At 49.9% G+C, this 27,511-nt stretch overlaps 4 protein-coding genes and 1 pseudogene across 4 annotated transcripts; 3 read left to right on the forward strand and 2 right to left on the reverse strand.

Annotated features, from left to right (window-relative positions):
- Positions 1 to 1,448: 1,448 nt before the first annotated feature.
- LOC141091618 (histone H1.5-like) lies at positions 1,449 to 2,176 on the forward strand. The gene has a single exon (XM_073577302.1). The coding sequence runs from the start codon at positions 1,504 to 1,506 to the stop codon at positions 2,125 to 2,127; it is 624 nt and encodes a 207-aa protein (XP_073433403.1). The 5' UTR covers positions 1,449 to 1,503; the 3' UTR covers positions 2,128 to 2,176.
- Positions 2,177 to 3,575: 1,399 nt separating this feature from the next.
- On the forward strand, positions 3,576 to 4,070 carry LOC141091619 (histone H3). Its single transcript, XM_073577303.1, has one exon. It carries the CDS (start codon positions 3,610 to 3,612, stop codon positions 4,018 to 4,020), a length of 411 nt encoding a protein of 136 aa, XP_073433404.1. The 5' UTR covers positions 3,576 to 3,609; the 3' UTR covers positions 4,021 to 4,070.
- A 437-nt stretch (positions 4,071 to 4,507) lies between these two features.
- LOC141091622 (histone H4-like) lies at positions 4,508 to 4,894 on the reverse strand (annotated as a pseudogene).
- Positions 4,895 to 6,260: 1,366 nt separating this feature from the next.
- LOC141091620 (histone H2A type 1-like) lies at positions 6,261 to 7,579 on the forward strand. Its single transcript, XM_073577305.1, has 2 exons — positions 6,261 to 6,364; positions 7,123 to 7,579. The coding sequence occupies exon 2, from the start codon at positions 7,134 to 7,136 to the stop codon at positions 7,524 to 7,526; it is 393 nt and encodes a 130-aa protein (XP_073433406.1). The 5' UTR covers positions 6,261 to 6,364; positions 7,123 to 7,133; the 3' UTR covers positions 7,527 to 7,579.
- Positions 6,376 to 6,833, reverse strand: LOC141091621 (histone H2B 1.1). Its single transcript, XM_073577306.1, has one exon. The coding sequence runs from the start codon at positions 6,797 to 6,799 to the stop codon at positions 6,419 to 6,421; it is 381 nt and encodes a 126-aa protein (XP_073433407.1). The 5' UTR covers positions 6,800 to 6,833; the 3' UTR covers positions 6,376 to 6,418.
- Positions 7,580 to 27,511: the final 19,932 nt, after the last annotated feature.

Below are 27,511 nucleotides of genomic sequence, written 5' to 3' on the forward strand. Positions count from 1 at the left end.
ATGATCGAGCGCCGAGAACACGACTGAGCGGGAGATTCAAATTATCAAACGGATCTAAAGCCCCGCCCACAGGAATCGACCAATCACCGTGCTTTATCCTCCGTTTAACCCCTTATTGCTCCTGTGTCTGCTGCTCGTCATTTCCCCGTGCTCAGCACATCGGGCTCCTCCTGGTAGAACATGTGCGGATTGTATCATCCGATCTGTGCTGGATGCGGAGCCCACACGGAGCCGCCCTTGTATAAGGTTACCAGTTCTCCGTGTGGCGTCCGCTCCGATCACTGCTGGAAGCGGAGTTGACACAGATCAGCCCTGGAGCTGCGGGCACTAGGATTGCAAAAATATACACCCCCACTACGGTGCTGTACATCCACCATCCTCCCTACTAGGTGGTATACAGCACTACAAAGGCTACATGTGCTGTATACTCCCCATCTAGTGCTGCATTTCTCCTCTATAAACCTGTGTCATCTACAGAACACCCGCATATAGTGCTGGATACCCTCCATATAGTAACTGAGGATAAGGTAGTGCTGATACCTACATATATCGCTGTATGCCCCCATATATAGCTAAATACTCTCCAGAAAGTGCTGTGGGCCCTCCATATTGTTCTTTATCCCATCATATATCGCTGTATACCCCCATGTAGTGCTGTAAGCTGCCAAATACTGTTATATACGGACATATTGTGCTGTATAACCTTCAAGTAGTATTGTATACCGCCATATAGTGCTGACAACCCTCCATATAGTATCGTAGTCTAGAATATAGTGCTGTATACTCCCCTTATATTAGGGTACACCCTCATTGACGGCTGTACTCCCCCATAGAGGGACGTGTACCCTCCATATAGCGCTGTATATTCCACACATCAGATATTCTGGACTCCGCGCTCCTGATCCACAAGCCCACACACTGGATATATATATATATATATATACAGGCCAGAAGCTGCAGGGAGCGGAGCCGCCGTCTGTGTCTCCTTCCGACCTCTCAGCAGCTCCAGGTCGTTCTCACATCGTCCAATCAGCTTCCTGCACGGTACAGATTGTGGTACAGATCCCTGTGATAGTGACAGGTGCCGGGAACAGAAGGAGCGAGCTCCCGCAGCAGATTCATCTTCCCCGATACAGAATGATGTGCGGCCAGGAGGACTATGGGGAGATTCCGGGGCTCTTCCCGGCTCCTTCCTGCCTCCTCCGCCAGTGACGGCTATAGACATGTGGGGGAGATGTCAGTGAGGAGGAGGACACTGACACAGCGGCTCTGCTGCCCGGTCCTGACCGGTAATGGTCGCTTATCCCGGGCAAGGAAGCACAAGGGGAGAGCGGAGCTTCACCTGGCTCAGACAGAAGGGGCGGGGCATGTGACCAGTGTCAGCCAATAGAAGCTCAGGAGGGGCAGCCAATCAGTGCGCAGTGTGACTGTATATATTTGAGGCGGCTCCAGCTTCGGCTTTTGTAATTTTTCTTTCAGCACTTTGTGTTTGTTCTTGATTATATGATGGCAGAGACTGCGCCAGCCGCCGCTCCTCCTCCTCCTGCCGAACCGGCCACCAAATCCAAGAAGCAGCCGAAAAAATCCTCCGCAGGGGGCGCCAAGAAGAGCAAAAAGCCCTCTGGCCCCAGCGTGTCCGAGCTGATCGTCAAAGCCGTGTCTGCTTCCAAGGAGCGCAGCGGGGTGTCTCTGGCCGCCCTGAAGAAGGCTCTGGCTGCTGGAGGGTACGATGTGGAGAGGAATAACAGCCGCCTGAAGCTGGCCGTCAGGGGTCTGGTCACCAAGGGCGCCCTGCTCCAGGTGAAGGGCAGCGGCGCCTCCGGGTCATTCAAGCTGAACAAGAAGCAGGAGACCAAGGACAAGAAGAAGCAGGCGCCTGCGGCCAAAGCCAAGAAACCAGCAGCCAAGAAAGCTGCAAAATCCCCGAAGAAGCCCAAGAAGAGCCCGAAAAAGGCCAAGAAGCCCGCAGCGGCCAAAAAAGCAGTTAAGAGCCCCAAAAAGCCGAAGGCTGCTCCGAAGCCCAAGAAGGTGACAAAGAGCCCCGCTAAGAAGGCGGCGAAACCCAAAGCTGCCAGGAGTCCGGCTAAGAAGGCGGCTAAAGCCAAGAAGCCCGCGGCCAAGAAATAAGCCAAGCCGCCCTGTCCTCATCCCACAAAGGCTCTTATCAGAGCCACCACCTCCTCACTGCAGAGCTGTATGATCAGTGCCACCACCTCCTCCCTGCAGAGCTGTATGATCAGTGCCACCATCACCTCCCTGCAGAGCTGTATGATCAGTGCCACCACCTCCCTGCAGAGCTGTGTGATCAGTGCCACCACCTCCTCCCCGCAGAGCTGTATGATCAGTGCCACCACCTCCTCCCTGCAGAGCTGTATGATCAGTGCCACCACCTTGTCCTCAGCAGAGCTGTATGATCAGTGCCATCACCTCATCCCTGCAGAGCTGTATGATCCGTGCCATCACCTCCCTGCAGAGCTGTATGACCAGTGCCACCACCTCCCTGCAGAGCTGTATGATCAGTGCCACCACCTCCTCCCTGCAGAGCTGTATGATCAGTGCCACCACCTTGTCCTCAGCAGAGCTGTATGATCAGTGCCACCACCTCCTCCCTGCAGAGCTGTATGATCAGTGCCACCACCTTGTCCTCAGCAGAGCTGTATGATCAGTGCCACCACCTCCCTGCAGAGCAGTATGACCAGTGCCACCACCTCCTCCCTGCAGAACTATATGATCAGTGCCACCACCTTGTCCTCAGCAGAGCTGTATGATCAGTGCCACCACCTCCCTGCAGAGCTGTATGATCAGTGCCACCACCTTGTCCTCAGCAGACCTGTATGATCAGTGCCACCACCTTGTCCTCAGCAGACCTGTATGATCAGTGCCACCACCTCCTCCCTGCAGAGCTGTACGATCAGTGCCACCACCTTGTCCTCAGCAGAGCTGTATGATCAGTGCCACCACCTCCTCCCTGCAGAGCTGTACGATCAGTGCCACCACCTTGTCCTCAGCAGACCTGTATGATCAGTGCCACCACCTCCTCCCTGCAGAGCTGTACGATCAGTGCCACCACCTTGTCCTCAGCAGAGCTGTATGATCAGTGCCACCACCTTGTCCTCAGCAGAGCTGTATGATCAGTGCCACCACCTCCTCCCTGCAGAGCTGTACGATGAGATCCACCACCTCCTCCCTGCAGAGCTGTACGATCAGTGCCAGTACATTATATAATTGATGCTGGGCGCAGTGTCAGGATGGATAGTTGTGATCTGTTGCTAATACGAGCTCTGCACTGTACAGCGCTGTGTACACGGATACGGCCGTGCATTTACGTCAGTGGCGTCTGCTCCATATTCCGTGTGTAAGGGATGATGTGAACCGCCTCGTGGAGGAGGCGGGGACAACAGGGGGCGGGGTTACTGGGCGAGAGGCGGAGTTGCTCTTCACAATGATTGGTTAAACACATCATGTCCTTATTGGCTTCTTTTATTTATGCCACAACCAGTGGCGTGCAGGGGGCGTGTTTCCTATAGACCAATGAGGACGCGCCCTGGAGCATAAATACCCTTCTCCCGCCGCTTTGCTTATCACATCTGTTCACCTCTACCTCTAGCTATGGCCAGGACGAAGCAGACCGCCCGCAAATCCACCGGAGGGAAGGCTCCTCGCAAGCAGCTGGCCACGAAGGCCGCCAGGAAGAGCGCTCCTGCCACTGGTGGAGTGAAGAAGCCGCATCGTTACCGCCCAGGAACAGTCGCTCTCCGTGAGATCCGCCGCTACCAGAAATCCACTGAGCTGCTGATCCGTAAGCTTCCCTTCCAGCGCCTGGTGAGGGAGATCGCCCAGGACTTCAAGACTGATCTGCGCTTCCAGAGCTCCGCGGTGATGGCCCTGCAGGAGGCCAGCGAGGCTTATCTGGTGGGACTGTTCGAGGACACCAACCTGTGCGCCATCCACGCCAAGAGGGTAACAATCATGCCCAAAGACATCCAGTTGGCCCGCAGGATCCGTGGGGAGAGAGCTTAGATCTTCCCGGCTCCAACCACAACACAAAGGCTCTTTTCAGAGCCACCAAATCTTCCCAAAAACGAGCTGAGTCCTGAACTGCCGGTTTATGTGCGTGTTCTCCATATAGGGATCGCACACTCAGGAATAGATGGCGGCTGCGGTTTCTGATATCACAGGTGATTGCTGAGCGATAACTGAAATCTCACCTTTCTCTATTCTCATCCATTGTAAAACATGCGGCGTCTATAACATAACCAAGGTTAATATAGGGAGAGGGGTAAGGTGTGTATACCCTCAGAGTGTGGTGAATTTCTATACTGTGATGTAGCCTCTATAAAGCGCTCTAGATATTTCATCCATACAGTAATTCCTGACCCATATAGCGCTGTATATACAGGTAACCATCTGTTTTAACCGCTGATGTCACATAACACCACAAAATACCCGCAATCTCCCTCCCTGGCCACATCACACAGCGGAGATCATAGCTTTTTCTTAGTAGATGTGGGCGGCTCTGATAAGAGCCTTTGGGGGGTGAGGATGGAGCGGAGACGCATTAACCTCCGAAGCCGTAGAGAGTGCGGCCCTGGCGCTTGAGCGCGTACACCACGTCCATGGCGGTGACGGGTCTTCCTCTTGGCGTGCTCGGTGTAGGTGACGGCGTCATGGATCACGTTCTCCAGGAAGACTTTCATGACGCCGCGATTATCCTCATAGATGAGGCCGGAGATGCGCTTGACGCCTCCCCTGCGAGCGAGACGGCGGATGGCAGGCTTGGTGATGCCCTGGATGTTATCACGGAGCACCTTCCTGTGCCGCTTGGCACCGCCCTTCCCGAGACCTTTCCCTCCTTTACCGCGACCAGACATCTTCCTGTAGTCAGCAGAACACGATGACTAATGAGCGCAGGGTCCTTTACATGGAGGCGGGGCGGACCGGAGCGAAAACAGGAGGGATGACCGTTTCCGGGGCGGGGGTTCTAGTATTGAATTCGCGGTTAAGCTCCTCCTCTTCTCTGATTGGCTGAATACAGGACTGTTGGTGATTTTGAATTCCCCCCCCTCTCTGTTACAAAGAATATTCAACAAAACTCCCCATCGCGGCGCCGCCGCTAGATCTGTCCGTTATTTGGATTTTTCCGTTGCTATTTTCCAGCTTCTTCAAAATGTAATAAGTAAATAAATACTTTAGGGACAGTGATCTCCAGAAGCCTCATCTGACCCAGGCAGTCGCTCCTCATTACAGGTGGTGGCGGCCAGTACAGGGCAGGGAGCCGCATGTAACGAGTCCCGGAGGCTCCATCCCCGGAGAAGAGGAGAAATATCAGATACAAGATAACGATCCCCAACCACCGATGTGATCTGCAGCGACCATCGCCGCGCACGGGATCTGCTCCAATCAACGTCAGGAATAATGTTCACTAAGACAATATAGAAAAGGGAGTGGGAAGGCGCCAGCACCGATCCGGGGACAAATACGGGTATAGGCAGAACACACTGGAGAGGCGGCACCAGGACCCAGCGCGTGTGACATCAGATTGTGATCGCTAACGCTTCTCCGGAGCGCAATGTGCGACTGAGCGGGAAATTAGGGTTCACTAACGGCTCAGTAAATGACGGCGGAACATCGAAATAAAGAACCGACCATTCGCCCGCTACTTAATTTACTTTCAACTCCTTAGTGACCGTATTCCTGCTGAATCTCTGCTCTGTACAGAATCCGCCTCAAGCACCGCAGACCCCGGCTGTGCACACCATACCCCTCTCCCTTACAATGGATGAGACTAGAGAAAGTGCTGAGCGATAACTGGAATCTCACTTCTCACCTGTGATATCAGAAACCGCAGCCGCCATCTATTCCTGAGAGAGTGCGATCCGTATAGGGAGAACACGCACATAAACCGGACAGCGGAAGGAAAAGGAGTGTGTAGAATCCGAGACTCCATGAACTTGTATTATTCCAGTGAAGCGCAGTGACGGCCGGGTGCCCTCATAGATCGCTGTAGCGCGGCTCCTGGATTCATCCAGTGTTGTGTCTGCACCTCACTACTACCACCCCCAGCATTCACAGGAAACTCACATATTGGAATGGAAAGGGTTAATGTCAGAGGAGATAAAGAGAAAGCAGAGATCCAACCAGGAGGATAATCTACTGGAAATGTCACTGAGCAGAGATCATCATTACCAGCTGCGGGAGAGCGAGGACCTATCGCCGAGTGCAACGCACCACCTGCAATCATTATCACTGACCTATTGGAGAGAGGAGGTCCCAGTGTAGAAGTTTTCTCCGGAAAGGAGCTGCTCAGCACATGCACGGCCTTGATGAGGACACTACACAGGGCAGCGGAGGAGCAGCTCTTATGGTGAGGGGGTGGGCGGCTCTTAGAAGAGCCTTTGGGGTGATGGCGGAGCAGATCTCACTTGGCGCTGGTGTACTTGGTGACGGCCTTGGTGCCCTCGGACACGGCGTGCTTGGCCAGCTCTCCGGGCAGCAGCAGGCGCACGGCGGTCTGGATCTCCCGGGAGGTGATGGTGGAGCGCTTGTTGTAGTGAGCCAGGCGGGAGGCTTCCCCTGCGATGCGCTCGAAGATGTCATTGACGAAGGAGTTCATGATGCCCATGGCCTTGGAGGAGATGCCGGTGTCGGGGTGGACCTGCTTCAGCACCTTGTACACGTAGATGGCGTAGCTCTCCTTCCTGCTCTTCCTCCGCTTCTTGCCGTCCTTCTTCTGAGTCTTGGTCACGGCTTTCTTGGAGCCCTTCTTGGGAGCTGGCGCAGACTTGGCGGGATCAGGCATGATGGGAAAGAGAAACGTCTCCGCACAAGAGAGAAGAATAACGATCTGCTCCTCCCAGAGGAGTTTATAGCCCGGCCATGCAAATGACTCTGCTGTCAGATCGCCGTGCTATTGGGTGACAAAGTCATGTGACCAACGGAACCGTCAGTCGCTCCGCCCACTGCAGCTCATTGATGGCTCCACAAGTCTGATTTACATTGGTAACTTGTGATCCATCCAATGACAGGAGAGGAGGGCGGGGCAGATGATTATAAAAGCGACAGCCGCGCAGCTATTGCCTTATATCACGCAGATTTTTTTTTTCTGTTTCTTCTTGTTATCAGCGATCACCACCATGTCTGGACGCGGCAAACAAGGAGGGAAGGTCCGCGCTAAAGCCAAGACCCGCTCATCCCGGGCAGGACTGCAGTTCCCGGTTGGCCGTGTGCACAGGCTTCTCCGCAAAGGCAACTACGCCGAGAGGGTGGGCGCCGGCGCTCCGGTCTATCTGGCCGCTGTGCTGGAGTATCTGACCGCTGAGATCCTGGAATTGGCCGGTAATGCCGCCCGAGACAACAAGAAGACCCGCATCATCCCCCGACACCTGCAGCTAGCGGTGCGCAATGACGAGGAGCTGAACAGGCTGCTGGGTGGGGTGACCATCGCCCAGGGGGGCGTCCTGCCCAACATCCAGGCCGTGCTGCTGCCCAAGAAGACCGAGAGCAGCAAGTCCGGCAAGAGCAAGTGAGCGCTGCCGCCGATCCCACCTACACAACCAAAGGCTCTTCTAAGAGCCACCCACCCCGTCACCACCAGAGCTGACGCCGCTGATCTCGGGTCCTCACATTCCAGACACCACGGGCTGCCGCCACCAGTCTGTAGGTTGCTGCGCACACTGGAATCCGTTGTGCGGTTTCTACCCAAAACACTGGAGTGTCGGGAGATGAATGGGATAATATCATATGAAGCCTCAGACCTGTGGGGGGAGAGGAGTCCCTCATTAGTGTCTGATCCTCCGGCCCCTGACATCGCTGTGGAGATAACACGCAGTGATCACGTATCGGGGGGGAGTTGGCGGCCGCTGCCGGCGATTCTCCACATCAGTGACTGCGGCTCCTCCCGGAGGACGATCCCGTGATGGCGGCTCTGGAGGGCTGGACTCAGCGCGGTTCTCGGGTGACGGGATTGTGATCTCCGCTGTCAGCCGTGACCGGTAGTAATCCTCCGCGGAACAAGAGCGGGAACTTCAAATCCCCCAACGGATCCTGTGATCAGACAATGAGCGGGAATCCTCGGTAAAGCGCCGTCCTCAGTGACGTACATAGACGTCTTTCCAACTCCGTTTAACTCCTTACTTGCCGTGTTGCTGCTGATCTCCCCTTATTTAGCAGTGTCCACAGATGCGGCACCTTCTCCCCAGCCCCCGGCAGCGCTCACATCGGGCTCCTCCAGAGCATCTGCTGCTTGCAGCCCCCTGTAATCACTGCAGACACAACTGGGAGTCCTGATAATACTTACTAAAAGGGTTAACCCCACAATAGTGTAGTGTAATCAGCCGCTGGCTTCACTGAACAAATACTAAGTAACGCAGAAAAATAAGAATTAATAAAGCCAATAAACCACGAATCCTCCTGCTTTTCTTTCATTGCTAAAATATCACAGATCAAAGCATCATACCTAGTGAGGAGCGAGCAGTAAAGAGCTCGGGTGCTCGTTCGGGTTGAGCAAATTTGAATACTCAGGTACTTGGACAGAACAACGAGCCCAATGTAAGTCTATGGGAGACCCCAGCATTTCTACATGGATCCCCCCAAGGGTCCTTTTCAGGTCTAAAAACATCTGAAAATGATGGAAACACTGCTGCAATGACAGGGGACATCATGGGGATCACCCCTGGAAGCATTCCTGACTCCTAGGTCACAGCTTTATCATTGTAGCATTTACCAACCCTAGGTGGCCATGTGGTGTGTGATATTAGCAGACACATCTTGTTTCATTTATGAAGGAGGGACTCTGAAAGACAAGTGTAAAGATGGATGTTTCAAATATATCCCTACTAGTGTTGAGCATTCCGATACTGCAAATATCGGGTATCGGCCGATATTCGCTGTATCGGAATTCCGATACCGAGTACCGATATTTTTTCAATGTCGGAATCGGAAGTTCCCATAATGCAAAGAGCCACTGCTGTGGCTCTGATTGGCTGCCGAAATGATGTCATCATGATGCGCCGTCAGTTCGAGCCTTCCGGGGGAGGGGGGTCTATGCAGACTGCCCGGGGTTCTGTACCGGCCTGCCGGGGGTCTGTACCGACTGCCCGGGGGTCTGTACCGGCCTGCCGGTGGTCTGTACTGACTGTCCGGGGGTCTGAGCGGCCTGCCGGGGGGCTGTGCCGACTGTCCGGGGGTCTGTGCAGGCTGCGGGGGTCTGTGCAGGATCGTCCGATGGGACTACAAGTCCCATCGGGCGATGCCTGCTACCATGACGGTGATTGACACATTAACCAATGATGGGACAGTAGTAGTCCCATCATCCGGCCTATGTGTTGAATGTAAAAAAAAAAAAAAAAACATACTACATACATGCTACATACATGCAACATACATACTGCATATATTCCACATGCATGCAACATGCATACTACATATATACCACTAGAGTTGAGCGAAACGGGTCTAAAAAATTCAAAAGTCGCCGACTTTTGGCAAAGTCGGGTTTCATGAAACGAAACCCGACCCTAGGATGAGGTCGGCCACGAGGTCGGCGACTTACGCGCCAAAGTCGCGTTTCAAAAGTTTGTTTTGCGCTCTTTTTCAGCCAATCAGGATCCACGGACACTGTGGGCAACGTGATGACATAGGCAGGGGTCACCACCATCTTTCAGAAGGGCATGCAAGTGATTGGCTTGCTTTGGTGGGCGTCACAGGGGGTATAAAAGGGCGTGCACGCCGACCGCCATCTTACTTCTGCCGATCTCAGTATAGGGAGAGGTTGCTGATTCTGTAGGGAGAGCGTTAGGCAGGGAAGAAGACAAAAAAAACTGCTTCTGCTGCTAGCGATTTTGCCTGCACAACACACCAGTCACTGTGTGTGCAGTGCAAGGGGAGGCTATATAGTGGTGTATCAGTGGTGTTGGTTGTTGGGCTGCCTTTTAAGGCTTCCTGACAGGCTGGCATTGCTGTTTACCCACTGCTCTGCAAACTGCTTTTTTAAAAGCATTCCAATCTCCCTTATCCTCTAGTCACTTTTGTCACAGCTGTGCCATTGAGCCTGTGACATAGCGCTCAGATATCAGTGGGCCTCACACAATCCAAAAGTGTCCAGTGTCCAAAAGTGTGTGCAGAAATTCAAAATCTCCCTTATCCTCTAGTCACTTTGGTCACAGCTGTGCCATCGAGCCTGTCACATAGCGCTCAGATATTCATTGGGCCTCACACAATACAAAAGTGTCCAGTGTCCAAAAGTGTCTGCAGAAATTCAAAATCTCCCTTATCCTCTAGTCACTTTGGTCACAGCTGTGCCATTGAGCCTGTGACATAGCGCTCAGATATCAGTGGGCCTCACACAATCCAAAAGTGTCCAGTGTCCAAAAGTGTGTGCAGAGATTCAAAATCTCCCTTATCCTCTAGTCACTTTGGTCACAGCTGTGCCATCGAGCCTGTGACATAGCGCTCAGATATTCATTGGGCCTCACACCATCCAAGAGTGTCCAGTGTCCAAAAGTGTGTGCAGAGATTCAAAATCATAGAATCATAGAATCGTAGAGTTGGAAGGGACCTCCTGGGCCATCTGGTCCAACCTCCTGCTCAAAGCAGGATTCGCTAAATCATCCCAGTCAGATGTCTGTCCAGCCTCTGTTTGAAGACTTCCATTGAAGGAGAACTCACCACTTCTCGTGGCAGCCTGTTCCACTCATTGATCACTCTAACTGTCAAAAAGTTTTTTCTAATATCTAATCTGTGTCTCTTCCCATTCAGTTTCATCCCATTGCTTCTAGTCTTTCCTTGTGCAAATGAGAATAAAGTTGATCCTTCTACAATGTGACAGCCCTTTAGATATTTGTAGACAGCTATTAAGTCTCCTCTCAGTCTTCTCTTTTGCAAACTAAACATTCCCAAATCCTGCAACCTTTCCTCATAAGACAGGGTTTGCAGACCGGTCACCATTCTGGTCGCTCTTTTCTGAACTTGCTCCAGTTTGTTGATGTCTTTTTTAAAATGTGGTGCCCAAAACTGGACACAATATTCCAGATGAGGTCTGACCAAAGAGGAGTAGAGGGAAATAATGACTTCACGTGATCTAGACTGTATGCTTCTGTTAATACATCCTAGAATTGCATTTGCCTTTTTTGCTGCTGCATCACACTGTTGACTCATATTCAGTCTGTGATCTATTAGTATACCCAAGTCTTTTTCACATGTGCTGTCACTTAGCCCTATTCCTCCCATTCTATATATGCTTTTTTCATTTTTATTGCCCAGATGTAGTACTTTGCATTTCTCCCTGTTAAAAACCATTCTGTTAGTTGCTGCCCACTTCTCCAGTTTATTTAAATCTTTTTGAATCCTCTCTCTCTCTTCTCTAGTATTAGCTATCCCTCCTAGCTTTGTGTCATCAGCAAATTTAATCAGTTTACCCTCAATTCCTTCATCTAAATCGTTGATAAAGATGTTGAACAATACAGGGCCCAGGACAGAGCCCTGTGGTACCCCACTTGAGACATTCTTCCAACTGGATGTGCAGCCATTTACGACCACTCTTTGGGTCCGATCACTAAGCCAGTTATGAATCCACCTAACAGTTGCCTTGTCCATTCCATACTTAGTCATTTTTTCAATAAGGATTGTATGAGAGACTTTGTCAAATGCTTTGCTGAAGTCAAGATATACTATATCTACAGCATTTCCTTGATCCACCCAATCAGTGATACCGTCATAGAAGGAAATTAAGTTAGTCTGACATGACTTATTAGTTAGAAACCCATGCTGACTCTGTTTAATCACTTCATTCTTATCCAGGTATTGACATACATGTTGTGTAATAATTTGTTCAAAGATCTTTCCTGGTATAGAAGTCAGACTCACCGGCCTATAGTTGCCTGGGTCCACCTTCTTCCCCTTTTTGAAGATAGGAACAACATTTGCTCTTCTCCAGTCTTCTGGCACTTCTCCTGTTCTCCAAGAATTTTCAAAGATTATGGAGAGGGGTTCAAAAATTTCTTCTGCTATCTCCTTCAGTACTCTGGGGTGTAATTCATCTGGACCTGGAGACTTGAATTCATTTAGGTTAGCTAAGTGTTTCCTCACTATCTTTCTGTTTATAGATATCCTGGATTCTTCTATTCCCTTAATAGGACAGTGAATAACAGTTGATGTTGCATTTCCTTTCTGAGAGAAAACAGATGCAAAATAGGAATTTAAAAGTTCAGCCTTCTCAACATCCTGTCTTACCATTTCATCATTTTCATCCTGTAAAAATCCTATAGCATCTTTGACTTTTCTTTTACTTTTGACATATCCCCAAAATCCTTTATTATTGCTTTTGACATCTCTTGCAAGCCTCAGTTCATGTTCAGCTTTAGATAATCTGATTTGTGCCCTGCAGGTTCTGCAGACAGCATTATATTCTTCTTTAGATATGCCTCCCTCTTTCCATTTTATAAACATTTTTTTCTTCCTTTTTAGCATGTGCTTAAGTTCTGTGTTCATCCATCCTGGTTTCCTTAAATGCTTCCTATTCTTCCCTCTTTTCGGAATTGTTAACAACTGTGCTTTGAGAATTTCATTTTTCAAGATTTCCCATCCTTCCTGGACATTTTTGTCTTTAAGGATATCCAGCCATTGGATCCCTCCAATTCTCTTTCTGAATCCCTTAAAATCTGCCTTTCTGAAATCTAACCTTGACGTCTGAGTCTTCACAGGTCTTCCACCTCTAGTTATCCAAAATTCTAAAATAGCATGGTCGCTACCTCCTAGGGTCCCAGCCACTTTTACCTCCTCAACCATTTCCTCCCTGTTTATAAGGATTAGATCCAAGGTAGCAGTTCCCCTTGTTTTCTCCCCTACCTTTTGGAAGATAAAGTTGTCAGCAAGAGAGGATAAGAATTTCCTTGACCTGTTAGTTTTGCCTGAGAGAGATTCCCAACAAATGTCTGGATAGTTGAAATCTCCCATGACAACTATGTCATATTTTTTGGAGAACTTGGCCATCTGATGCATAAAGAGTTCATCTATATCTTCGGCTTGCACAGGCGGCCTGTAGTAAATGCCTACAATGGTGTCCTTTCCATTGTTCCGTCCTTGTATTCTTACCCAAACAGTTTCCACAGAACTTCCAGTCTCTGAAGCTTCAATCTCTGTGCAGATATACGCGTTTCGAACATACAATGCGACACCCCCTCCTCGTTTATCAAGTCTGTTTCTTGCAAATAAGTTGTATCCTTCTAGTCTTGTATTCCAATCATGTGTATTGTCCCACCAAGTTTCAGTGATTCCAATTACATCATATTTCTTTTCCTGTGTTAGTAGTTCCAATTCTCCTTGTTTGTTGCCCATGCTTTGTGCATTAGTATAGAAACATTTTAGTTTGTGATTGGTTTCTCTTTCTCCAATATTTTTATTAATTAGATTCTTTCGTCTTTGTTCTTCCTTTCCACTTCTAATAGCAGAGTTCTCAATAGCATTTGTCAGGTGTATGGCTTTTTCTGGTCTTTTGCTTCCCTTCCCATGTTGTTCTAGTTTAAAGCTCTCCTTACAAGTGTAGCAAGGCGACTTCCAAATACATGCTTTCCAGTCTTCGTAAGGTGCACCCCATCTCTAGCAAGTAGTCCATCGTATAAGTAGTTCACTCCGTGATCCAGAAATCCAAATCGTTGCTGACGGCACCATCGACGTAGCCAGTTGTTCACCTGCAGAATCTTATTCCACCTCCTTGTTCCATGGCCATCCACTGGGAGGATGGAAGAGAAGACCACCTGCACTCCCAGTTCTTTCACTTTCTTGCCTAAGTCTTCAAAGTCTCTGCAGATGGTTTCCAGGTCGTTTCTTGCGGTGTCATTTGTCCCCACATGTAGTAGCAGGAATGGGTAGTCATCTGTAGGTCTGAAGAGTCCTGATATCCTGTCAGACACATCTTTAATTTTTGCACCTGGAAGACAGCACATTTCTCTTGAAGTTATATCCGGTCTGCAGATAGCGGCCTCAGTTCCTCTCAGCAGGGAATCCCCCATGACCACCACTCTCCGTTTCTTCTTCACAACATTTTTCTTTCTCCATCCAGGAGGACTCTGAAGGCGTACAAGGTTGCTGTTTGTTGGCAAAGTCTTATCCTGATGTATTTCTTCATCGTTTTCCTGCGTGAGAGCCTGGTACTGGTTTCTGAGCAGTATGGGTGCTGACTGCCTCCTGATCCTCCTGCTTCTCTGGGTCACATGTCTCCATTCCTCTGTTTCTTCAGGTGCACTTAGAATTTCTTCTCTTTCTGTAACATGAAGAGATAATTCTGCTCTGTCCAAGAACTCTTCACCTTCCTTAATGATCTTCAACGTAGCTAACCTCTCTTCGAGATTTTGCAACTTTTCCTCCAACAGGGACACAAGCTTGCATTTGTGGCATGTGAAGTTTGGCTTTTCCACTGGTAAATCTGTGAACATGTAGCAAGAAATGCAGCTCACCAAATGGCTCCTGGCCTCTTCCATCTTGAGATTTCTTAAAAACGATGAAAGATGAGCCAAACTTTGCGCGCCAAAACCCAGTGATCGTTGAGCTCGCGGAGACTCTTCACTTATCCCAGAAGGCACTGGGAATATGCAAATGATCTCCTCAAGACTCTTCCCCTGGTTTTCCGATTTCCTCTTTTCAGCTGCAACCGCCAAAACCCAGTGATCGTTGAGCTCACGGAGACTCTTCACTTATCCCAGAAGGCACTGGGAATATGCAAATGATCTCCTCAAGACTCTTCCCCTGGTTTTCCGATTTCCTCTTTTCAGCTGCAACCGCCAAAACCCAGTGATCGTTGAGCTCGCGGAGACTCTTCACTTATCCTCTAGTCACTTTGGTCACAGCTGTGCCATCGAGCCTGTCACATAGCGCTCAGATATTCATTGGGCCTCACACAATCCAAAAGTGTCCAGTGTCCAAAAGTGTGTGCAGAGATTCAAAATCTCCCTTATCCTCTAGTCACTTTGGTCACAGCTGTGCCATCGAGCCTGTCACATAGCGCTCAGATATCAGTGGGCCTCACACAATCCAAAAGTGTCCAGTGTCCAAAAGTGTGTGCAGAGATTGAAAATCTCCCTTATCCTCTAATCACTTTGGTCACAGCTGTGCCATCGAGCCTGTCACATAGCGCTCAGATATTCATTGGGCCTCACACAATCCAAAAGTTTCCAGTGTCCAAAAGTGTGTGCAGAGATTCAAAATCTCCCTTATCCTCTAGTCACTTTGGTCACAGCTGTGCCATCGAGCCTGTGACATAGTGCTCAGATATCAGTGGGCCTCACACAATCCAAAAGTGTCCAGTGTCCAAAAGTGTGTGCAGAGATTCAAAATCTCCCTTATCCTCTAGTCACTTTGGTCACAGCTGTGCCATCGAGCCTGTCACATAGCGCTCAGATATTCATTGGGCCTCACACAATCCAAAAGTGTCCAGTGTCCAAAAGTGTGTGCAGAGATTCAAAATCTCCCTTATCATCTAGTCACTTTGGTCACAGCTGTGCCATCGAGCCTGTGACATAGCGCTCAGATATCAGTGGGCCTCACACAATCCAAAAGTGTCCAGTGTCCAAAAGTATGTGCAGAGATTCAAAATCTCCCTTATCCTCTAGTCACTTTGGTCACAGATGTGCCATCGAGCCTGTGACATAGCGCTCAGATACCAGTGGGCCTCACACAATCCAAAAGTGTCCAGTGTCCAAAAGTGTGTGCAGAGATTCAAAATCTCCCTTATCCTCTAGTCACTTTGGTCACAGCTGTGCCATCGAGCCTGTCACATAGCGCTCAGATATTCATTGGGCCTCACACAATCCAAAAGTGTCCAGTGTCCAAAAGTGTGTGCAGAGATTCAAAATCTCCCTTATCCTCTAGTCACTTTGGTCACAGCTGTGCCATCGAGCCTGTCACATAGCGCTCAGATATCAGTGGGCCTCACACAATCCAAAAGTGTCCAGTGTCCAAAAGTGTGTGCAGAGATTCAAAATCTCCCTTATCCTCTAGTCACTTTGGTCACAGCTGTGCCATCGAGCCTGTCACATAGCGCTCAGATATTCATTGGGCCTCACACAATCCAAAAGTGTCCAGTGTCCAAAAGTGTGTGCAGAGATTCAAAATCTCCCTTATCCTCTAGTCACTTTGGTCACAGCTGTGCCATCAAGCCTGTCACATAGCGCTCAGATATTCATTGGGCCTCACACAATCCAAAAGTGTCCAGTGTCCAAAAGTGTGTGCAGAGATTCAAAATCTCCCTTATCCTCTAGTCACTTTGGTCACAGCCGTGCCATCGAGCCTGTCACATAGCGCTCAGATATTCATTGGGCCTCACACAATCCAAAAGTGTCCAGTGTCCAAAAGTGTGTGCAGAGATTCAAAATCTCCCTTATCCTCTAGTCACTTTGGTCACAGCTGTGCCATCGAGCCTGTGACATAGCGCTCAGATATCAGTGGGCCTCACACAATCCAAAAGTGTCCAGTGTCCAAAAGTGTGTGCAGAGATTCAAAATCTCCCTTATCCTCTAGTCACTTTGGTCACAGCTGTGCCATCGAGCCTGTCACATAGCGCTCAGATATTCATTGGGCCTCACACAATCCAAAAGTGTCCAGTGTCCAAAAGTGTCTGCAGAAATTCAAAATCTCCCTTATCCTCTAGTCACTATGGTCTCAGCTGTGCCATCGAGCCTGTGACATAGCGCTCAGATATCAGTGGGCCTCACACAATCCAAAAGTGTCCAGTGTCCAAAAGTGTGTGCAGAGATTCAAAATCTCCCTTATCCTCTAGTCACTTTGGTCACAGCTGTGCCATCGAGCCTGTCACATAGCGCTCAGATATTCATTGGGCCTCACACAATCCAAAAGTGTCCAGTGTCCAAAAGTGTGTGCAGAGATTCAAAATCTCCCTTATCCTCTAGTCACTTTTGTCACAGCTGTGCCATCGAGCCTGTGACATAGCGCTCAGATATCAGTGGGCCTCACACAATCCAAAAGTGTCCAGTGTCCAAAAGTGTGTGCAGAGATTCAAAATCTCCCTTATCCTCTAGTCACTTTGGTCACAGCTGTGCCATCGAGCCTGTGACATAGCGCTCAGATATCAGTGGGCCTCACACAATCCAAAAGTGTCCAGTGTCCAAAAGTGTGTGCAGAGATTCAAAATCTCCCTTATCCTCTAGTCACTTTGGTCACAGCTGTGCCATCGAGCCTGTCACATAGCGCTCAGATATTCATTGGGCCTCACACAATCCAAAAGTGTCCAGTGTCCAAAAGTGTCTGCAGAAATTCAAAATCTCCCTTATCCTCTAGTCACTTTGGTCACAGCTGTGCCATCGAGCCTGTCACATAGCGCTCAGATATCAGTGGGCCTCACACAATCCACAAGTGTCCAGTGTCCAAAAGTGTGCACAGAGATTCAAAATCTCCATTATCCTCTCGTCACTTTGGTCACAGGCAGCTGTGCCATCGAGCGTGTCACATAGCGCTCAGATATCAGTGGGCCTCACACAATCCACAAGTGTCCAAAAGTGTGCGCAGAGATTCAAAATCTCCATTATCCTCTCGTCACTTTGGTCACAGGCAGCTGTGCCATCGAGCGTGTCACATAGCGCTCAGATATCAGTGGGCCTCACACAATCCACAAGTGTCCAGTGTCCAAAAGTGTGTGCAGAGATTCAAAATCTCCATTATCCTCTCGTCACTTTGGTCACAGGCAGCTGTGCCATCGAGCGTGTCACATAGTGCTCAGATATCAGTGGGCCTCACACAATCCACAAGTGTCCAGTGTCCAAAAGTGTGCGCAGAGATTCAACATCTCCATTATCCTCTCGTGACTTTGGTCACAGGCAGCTGTGCCATCGAGCGTGTCACATAGTGCTCAGATATCAGTGGGCCTCACACAATCCACAAGTGTCCAGTGTCCAAAAGTGTGCGCAGAGATTCAAAATCTCCATTATCCTCTCGTCACTTTGGTCACAGGCAGCTGTGCCATCGAGCGTGTCACATAGCGCTCAGATATCAGTGGGCCTCACACAATCCACAAGTGTCCAGTGTCCAAAAGTGTGCGCAGAGATTCAAAATCTCCATTATCCTCTCGTCACTTTGGTCACAGGCAGCTGTGCCATCGAGCCTGTCACATAGCGCTCAGATATCAGTGGGCCTCACACAATCCACAAGTGTCCAGTGTCCAAAAGTGTGCGCAGAGATTCAAAATCTCCATTATCCTCTCGTCACTTTGGTCACAGGCAGCTGTGCCATCGAGCCTGTCACATAGCGCTCAGATATCAGTGGGCCTTACACAATCCAAAAGTGTCCACTGTCCACAAGTGTGTGCAGAAATTCTAAATCTCCCCTGTCCTATAGACACCTTGTACCTTGTTTTACATTACTATATAGTTTGTTGGATTTTGTCTACATTTCTACCAAAAATGAGGAAGGCTGGTGGAAGAGGCCGTGGAATTGGGCGGGGGTTGGCAGCTGGTAATGATGGTGTTGGTGGTGGATCTGATGGTAGTGGCAAGAGCAAAATAGGACCGAATGCAGGAGGTGCTGACCCTGCGTCATCGTCTGGCTACATAAGGCCTCGAACGCTTAGTTTTCTAGGAGTTGGCAAACCGCTTTTAAAGGCAGAGCATCAGGAAAAAGTTTTGTCTTACATTGCTGACTCAGCCTCCAGCTCTATCGCCTCCTCTTCTTCAGTTGTAAAAAGTAAAAGCACTGAGTCATCATTGGAGGCTCATTTTCATGAACCACACCTTTCCTTGTGTCCTTCACCCCAACCAAGATTGAAGGATGACGCAGGCCATACTACTGATTACTCCATGGAGCTGTTTTCACATACCATGCCTGGATTATCAAGTGAAATGGTGAATTACCCAGGCCAAGATGAATCTGACATGGAGTGCACTGATGCACAGCCGCTGATGGATGATTCTGCTGGTACATTCACTCAGAGCACTACATTGTCCTCGCAGTGTACAGAGCCAGATTTTGACCCTGATGAGACTCAGGTGCCCCTTCCCGCACACTATAACACCATACACGGTGACACAGAGAAAGGTGCACATGACATAGAAGAGGAGGTGATGGATGACCCAGTTGTTGACCCAGATTGGCATCCATTGGGGGAAGACGGTGCTGCTTCCAATAGCTCAGATGAGGAGCATCCACAGCAGACATCGACATCGCAACAGCTGTTATCTGGCAGGCCCGGAGCACTCCAAAGACAGGTTCCAAACATCAAAAGAGTTGCTGGACAGCTTGTACAGAGGGTCAAAAGATCACAGCGTGCTAGGCCGCAAAATGTCTGCCAAAGTAGGAAGAGTGCAGTGTGGCACTTTTTTGAACAAAATCCTCATGATCAGGCCAAGGTTATCTGTAAGAAGTGCGCAAAGACCTTTAGCCGAGGGAAAAATCTGAAAAATTTGAATACCAGTTGCATGCTTAGACATTTAACCAGCATGCACTTGCAAGCGTGGACACAACACCAAACCTCAAGTGCCACATGTCCAACTGATCACAACGAAGGTAGTCAGCAACGCTACATTGTTTCCCCCACTGTAAGCCCACCGGTTAGCACAGCAGCAAATGTTGAGGTGTCGTTGCAAGACCACAGCAGTCAGGGAATCCCACTGTTATATCAGTCAGCAGTCGTACGAGCACTCCATCTGCAGCTGCCACTGTTGCACACGATGTGTCCCCCTATCGAGCAGCTAGTGGAAAGCTTCAGCAGGCTGTGTTGCAGATGATGTGTTTGGGCGACAGACACACCGCCGAGGTGCTGGCCGAGTACTTGAAGCGACAAACTGAGTCATGGCTGGGCAGTGTACATCTTGAGGCAGGCAAGGTAGTTAGTGATAACGGCCGTAATTTTGTGGCAGCCATAGCCCTTTCAAAACTCAGCCACATACCTTGCTTGGCTCACACCTTGAACCTGGTGGTGCAGTGCTTCCTCAAAAATTATCCGGAGTTAACAGCCCTGCTCCAGAAGGTGCGAAGACTGTGCGCGCACATCCGCCGGTCGCCTGTACACTCCGTTCGTATGCAGAAGCTGCAGCGATTGCTACACCTTCCCAAACACCGCCTCATTATCGACATTGCAACAAGGTGGAACTCCACCCTGCACATGGTGGAGCGGCTGTGCGAGCAGAGGCAGGCCATAATGCATTTGTGGGAGGATACACGGCCAGGCACTTTGAGAGCAGACATGGAGTTGACAGGCGTGCAGTGGTCGAAGCTGAAAGACCTTTGTAAAGTCCTTCAGTGTTTTGAGGAATGCACACGGCTGGTAAGCGCAGACGACGCCATCCTAAGCATGAGCATCCCACTTATGTGTCTGCTCATGCAAACTTTGACGCACCTTAAGGAGCAGGCGTCTGCAGCCAATGTTGATGAGGAGGAAGAGGAGGAGGGAATCCTTGATGACATTCAGCCATTGTCTGCTCAGGGACCTCTCCTGGACGAGGTGGAGGAAGAAGAGGAGGTGGAGGAGGAGGATGATGGGGATGATTACTTAGGGGAGGAGGATGCATCTCGTGGGGCAAGTGAAAATGTTGGCGTGGCAAGGTCTGGTACAGGGTTTGTGCGTGACTGGAGGGATGTGGATTTGCCAGAAAGTGCTCCTCCACCCAGCACTCGCAGTGCATCATTGACACCGGGAACATTGGCCCACATGTCAGATTATGCCTTGCGGATCCTAAAAAGGGACCCCCGCATTGCCAAAATGATGAACGATGACGACTACTGGTTGGCCAGCATCCTGGATCCACGCTATAAAGGCAAATTACAAAACATCATGCCACAGGAGAACCTTGACCTAATATTGGCTAATAAACAAGCAACTCTGGTAAATCGGTTGCTTGAGGCATTCCCAGCACACAGCAGCGGTGATGGTTCTCACACGAGCCGTACGGGCCGGGGGCAGCTTGGCAGAGGTGTTCGTGGTGCACACAGCAGAAGTGGCGTTGTAGACAGGGGTTTCATGACAATGTTGTGGACTGATTTTTCAAATACCGCTCACACAACTGGTAATACTGCATCGATGGAAAGTGACAGGAGACAGCAGTTGTCAACTATGGTTACAAACTACTTTTCCTCTCATATCGATGTTCTCCCACACAGGTCATTCCCCTTTGACTATTGGGCCGCTAAACTGGACACCTGGCCTGAATTGGCCCAATATGCCTTACAGGAGCTCGCTTGCCCAGCTGCAAGTGTGCTATCGGAAAGAGTCTTCAGTGCAGCTGGATCAATCCTGACAGAAAAAAGGACCCGTCTGTCAACCCAAAATGTGGATGATCTAACCTTCATTAAAATGAACCACGCATGGGTTTCCAAGGATTTTGTCCCACCCTCCCCTGATGACACATAGGGTGACAGAAAAATGGCTTGCTTTGGTCCACCTCTTCCTGGTACTTCACCTATTTTGCATTTTGCATCAGCTGAATGTCCAACATCAACATATGCCACTTTCTAAAACTCCCTAACTGTGCTGCCTCCCCCCCATGGCCGGGGTCACCACCTACCGCACGACACCGTGCGAGTGCCGTTGCCCTGGACAGGTGGGTAGGCCGACACTTGGGTGCGGGCACTGGCACAGGGTCCCTCATAGTGCAATCAAGTGTCTCTGACGGTGGTGGTGCACACCCGCCGTCAGACACACCGCTGTACTATGAGGGACCCAGTGCCAGTACCGACGCCCACGAGTGGGCCCCCCTTGCTTGGGCAGGGCCCCAGCATTTGCAATCTTTACCTCTCCCTGCTCCTCCGCTGTGTAATCTGGGCCGTCAAATCCATACTGTGCCTGACACCGTCTGAGCCTGCCTCCTGAGACATATATTTTGAATGTGTACGCTATCCATACATGTTATCCGGGGATACGGTACCCTTTCTAACCTTTGTGCAATAACGTGCAATCCATACTGTGCCTGACACCGTCTGAGCCTTCCTCCTGAGACATATATTTTGAATGTGTACGCTATCCATACATGTTATCCGGGGATACGGTACCCTTTCTAACCTTTGTGCAATCACGTGCAATCCATACTGTGCCTGACACCGTCTGAGCCTGCCTCCTGAGACATATATTTTGAATGTGTACGCTATCCATACATGTTATCCAGGGATACGGTACCCTTTCTAACCTTTGTGCAATCACGTGCAATCCATACTGGGCCTGCCACCGTCTGAGCCTGCCTCCTGAGACATATATTTTGAATGTGTACGCTATCCATACATGTTATCCGGGGATACGGTACCCTTTCTAACCTTTGTGCAATCACGTGCAATCCATACTGGGCCTAACGCCGTCTGAGCCTGCCTCCTGAGACACATATTTTGAATGTGTACGCTATCCATACATGTTATCCGGGGATACGGTACCCTTTCTAACCTTTGTGCAATCACGTGCAATCCATACTGGGCCTAACACCGTCTGAGCCTGCCTCCTGAGACATATATTTTGAATGTGTACGCTATCCATACATGTTATCCGGGGATACGTTACCCTTTCTAACCTTTGTGCAATCACGTGCAATCCATACTGTGCTTGACACCGTCTGAGCCTGCCTCCTGAGACATATATTTTGAATGTGTACGCTATCCATACATGTTATCCAGGGATACGGTACCCTTTCTAACCTTTGTGCAATCACGTGCAATCCATACTGGGCCTAACACCGTCTGAGCCTGCCTCCTGAGACATATATTTTAAATGTGTACACTATCCATACATGTTATCCGGGGATACGGTACCCTTTCTAACCTTTGTGCAATCACGTGCAATTCATACTGGGCCTAACACCGTCTGAGCCTGCCTCCTGAGACATATATTTTGAATGTGTACGCTATCCATACATGTTATCCGGGGATACGGTACCCTTTCTAACCTTTGTGCAATCACGTGCAATCCATACTGTACCTGACACCGTCTGAGCCTGCCTCCTGAGACATATATTTTGAATGTGTACGCTATCCATACATGTTATCCGGGGATACGGTACCCTTTCTAACCTTTGTGCAATCACGTGCAATCCATACTGGGCGTGAGAACGGCTGGCGAGCTGTTAAGCAAGCTACAGCACCTGTCCAGACAAGTACAGGGATTCCCTAGCGAGGAGACTTATTTGATTGTTTTCAATGTTGGGACAGCAATTTTTGGGGAGCACTATACTCTGGAGAATGATAGATGGGGCCCACCATACACTGGAACATTCCAAAGGTGGACATCAGACACTGGAGCAGCATTTACAGAGCCCATTATACACTAGAGCATTAGAAATGGGGCCCATTATGTTTGGAGCATTATTTGGGCCGATAAGACAGTGGAGCTTCATCCATGGGGACCAACATATACTGTAGCATTATGTGGAGCTCATCATATACTGTTTCATACATTATATGGGACCAATGATTCTGTATGGAGAAATAGATGGGCCTCGTCATGAGATGTAAAAAGTGAGGTATTTTTCATTGTACTATACCGCTATTTATCTGCCGTATCGGAGCATGATGAGTTGTGGTATGTGTTAAAGGGGTGCTCTTTCGCCCAGGGCACATGAAAACCTGCAGCCAGCCCTCCCCCCCCCCACAACTTTAGCCAAATAACCCCCATTTTTCAGTGCGTAACTTGTATTATGAAGTTAATTAAGGTTGACAAGCTTAAGTAAGAAGAATTGATGCTTTTGGCATTCAAATGGGCACTGTAGGTGTGTTTCCTGTCCTCCTCTCACTGCCGACTTTTATTCCCCATTGACTTACATTGGGTTTCGTGTTTCGGGACGACCCCGACTTTTCCCTATAATCGGACGATCTTGCTCAACCCGACTTTTGGAAAAGTCGGGTTTCACGAAACGAAACGCGACCCTAAAAAACCAAAAGTCGCTCAACTCTAATTGCAGCTCATTTTTTCTTCTCCTATTAGTGTGCATCCATCCCTATCCATCTACATTGGTTGGTTGAAAACACTATATAGGAGTAGATAGAGGAGCCTTTTTTCTGGCTTGTGCCCTTCAGCTGCAGCCAGATTAGTATTACCCAATTTTTTTGGAGCCTCATCTTTTGCATTGTAGGTTACCTGCCTGCATTGTAATAGCTCCAGAAAGTTGGTGATACTCTCACTTTCAAATCTTTGGTCACATCCTTTTAGTTCCCCCCCCCAAAAAAAAAACAAAAAAAACAACAAAGTTCACCAAACACTACATTTGAAAGTTGTGTAGGCCACATTAGCTCCCATTAAAGTGTAGTCGACACACGCACTGCATACAATTAGTGTTTCTTATACCTGTAACCAGCTGTTCAGGAATAAGCACACTAAGGCCCCCTTTGTACTTTTCTGCCTATCTTTATCAGTCTAGCAAGATGAAGAAGGCAGGGAGTAAGGCACGTGGGCGTGGAGTTTCAACAGGGAGAGGACGTGGGGATTCTGCAGGGAGAGGACGTGGGGATTCTGCAGGGAGAGGACGTGGGGATTCTGTGCCTGCTGTTGGCACCAGTGACTCAGCATCTCCCAGTTTTAGCAGGCAACAGTCCTTTATGCGCAGCTTTGTAGGACCTCACCGTACCCCACTGCTGCGGGAGGAACAAATTGAAGCCGTTTTCGGATGGATGGCAGCTAACGCATCGACTTCAATTACTTCCACATCCTCTCAGGGCCAGAGCACCGAAGAGCAACCATCTGTCTCTTCACCACCTGCCAAAGTGCCCAGGCAGTCACAGAGCCCTGGACAGGAGCCATCACGGTCTCTACTTCTGTTCTCGGAATCTGTTGGTTTGGAAAGAGGGGGCCCGCCAAGCAGCATTCCAGAATGTGAAGAAGAGGGAGTATGCAGTGATGCGCAACTTCTTTGTCCCTCTGAATCTGAAGAGGCGGGTGGGCCAGTGCCTATGGTCAGCACACCTCCGTACGCATCAGATGATGACGAGACACAGGTGCCACTTTCTGTTGCGTACGGTGCTGGCGAGACAATCCAGGAGAAGCAGGTGTTTGAAGAGGGGAGTGTAGATGATGAGGTCCTTGACCCATCATGGCGTGAGGAACAGGAAGGTGGTGGGAGCAGCTCTGAGGAAGAGATTCCCCTAACGGCCAAAACCGGAGGGAGAGGGAGGGGGCAGACTTGGTTGCCTGTAGCCTCCACTTCAACACCCGTTAGGAGCATTACACTTTCAAAAGGGAAAACGGGCGTGGTCCTTTTTTGACACAGTTGCAGATGACATTTGCTTTGTCAAATGCAAGCTGTGTCATCAGAGAGTCAAAAGAGGGAAAAATGTCAGCAACCTCAATACCACTAATATGTGGAAACATGTGCAGGCCAAGCACGAGGTGGAGTTACACAGACACACTGAAGACGTAGGCCAACGTACAGCAGCACCTACCACCTATTCAGCTCGTGTTGGGGCCTCTTCCTCCAGCTCACACACAGCTGGTTCGGCTTCCTCACAGGATCGCCAAGGAAGAACCTCTGGCACTGTTGTCCGGAGACCCTGTGACATTCCACCCACAGTACCACGTTACAAGTCTTCCTCACACTCCCAGGCCACTCGACAGCCATCGGTAGCACAGGCATGGGAGAAAAGGCGGCCATACTCGGCTAACCATCCCCGAGCACAGGCTCTGAATGCTGGCATTGTCAAACTACTGGCACTTGAAATGCTCTCATTCAGGCTGGTGGAGACTGACACCTTCTGGGACTTCATGGCATTGGCAATCCCACAATACACCGTGCCCAGCTGCTTTTATTTCAGCAGGCGAGCCGTCCCTGCCCTGGAGAAACATGTGGAGGCAATCATAAAACATGCGCTACTAAACGCCATCAGTAGCAAGGTCTACCTGACCACCGATGCGTGGACCAGTAACCATGGACAGGGATGATACCTTTCCCTCACTGCCATTGGGTCAATGTTGTGGAGCCGGGTACAGATCTGGAGAGTGGTGCTCTACGTGTTCTGCCAACTCCACGGATTGCAGGAATCCAGTCTGTACACATTGACTCCTCCTCCTTCTCAAGTTCCTCTGAAACAGCGCAGCAGGAGCCTGTTACGACCGATATGAGCTCAGCCGTGGCCAAACGTCAACAGGCCGTACTGAAATAATTTATTTGGGGAATCGAAGCCACACAGCGCAGGAGCTCTGGAATGCCATCAAGCAGGAGAGCGACGTGTGGTTTCTGCCAGCGAATCTCCAGCCGGGCTTGGTAGTGTGTGACAATGGACGAAATCTGGTGGCAGCTCTTGGCCTAGGCAACCTCACTCACATCCCATGTCTGGCACATGTGCTCAACTTGGTCGTGCAGAGCTTTCTGAGGGACTATCCGGATCGTGATGCACTGCTGCACAAGGTCCGCATAGAGTGCGCTCACTTGCGGCGTTCCAGCACGGCAAGGTCGCGCCTTGCTGCTCTGCAGCGCCGATTACGCCTTCCGGAACATCGCATCATATGTGACCTACCCACCAGGTGGAATTCTACTTATCATATGTTGGAGCGGTTGTGTGAGCAGCAGGCAGCAGTCACGGAGTACCAGCTGCATCAGGCGCAAACAAGTCGCACTGTGCGCCGGTCACACTTCAGCACCACTGAGTGGGCCTCTATGAAGGACATCTGCCTCGTTTTGCGTGCCTTCGATGATTACACGAGGATGGCGAGTGGAGATGATGCACTAGTCAGCATGACTGTCCCCCTTATCTGCCTGCTTCAAAAAACACTGCAAGCACTAAGGGATGAGGTTTTGGAAGAGGTGGAGGATGAGGAGTCCCAAATGCCATCTGCTTCTGGACAGTCTGAGCTACGTGCTTCCTCACAAAGGCCTAGGCGGGGACACTTTGTGAGGAGGATGAGGAGGAGTCGATGGAGGAGGAAGACATCTCTCCAGAGGAGGGAGGTACACAAAGCTCTAGTCAGTATGTACAGCGAGGGTGGGGTGATGCAGAGCAGGCAGAGATCACGCCTCAAGCAGGGGACAGCGGTTCTTTGGCAGTTGGGAGTCTGCAGCACATGGTTGACTTCATGCTGCAGTACCTGAGAAACGACCGCCGCATCGCCCACATTCTCTACTCGGCTAATTATTGGGTGTACACCCTCCTAGATCCTCGCTACCGGGACAACTTGCAAACCCTCATACCAACGTTGAACCGGGAGCGTAAACTGCGGGAGTACCAAGACACACTGGTGCAGTCCATCATGTTTTCCATTCCACCCGACAGCAGTGGTGCTAGTGCTTTACAAAGCACCTCTGTGCGTCGAGCCAGTGGAGGAAACTCTGCACAAAGAGGGAGCAGAGGCAGCGCCTCAGCACAAGGCAAGACCACTATGGCCCAAATGTGGCAAAGTTTTGTGTGTCCGCCACAATTGTCTACACCATCACTGACGGCTCCAGTCAGCAGGAGGCAACGTTTCCGTCAGATGGTGACAAACTACATGTCTTGCCCTGTGACTGTACTCCAAGATGGCTCTTCCCCCTTCAAGTTTTGGGTCTCTAAGCTGGATACATGGCCAGAGCTTAGCCAGTATGCATTGGTGGTGCTGGCTTGCCCTGCTGCCAGT

This window comes from Dendrobates tinctorius, unplaced genomic scaffold (genome assembly GCF_039654945.1).
Source record: "Dendrobates tinctorius isolate UK_male_01 unplaced genomic scaffold, ASM3965494v1 ptg000055l, whole genome shotgun sequence".
In the NCBI taxonomy this organism is placed as follows: domain Eukaryota; kingdom Metazoa; phylum Chordata; class Amphibia; order Anura; family Dendrobatidae; genus Dendrobates; species Dendrobates tinctorius.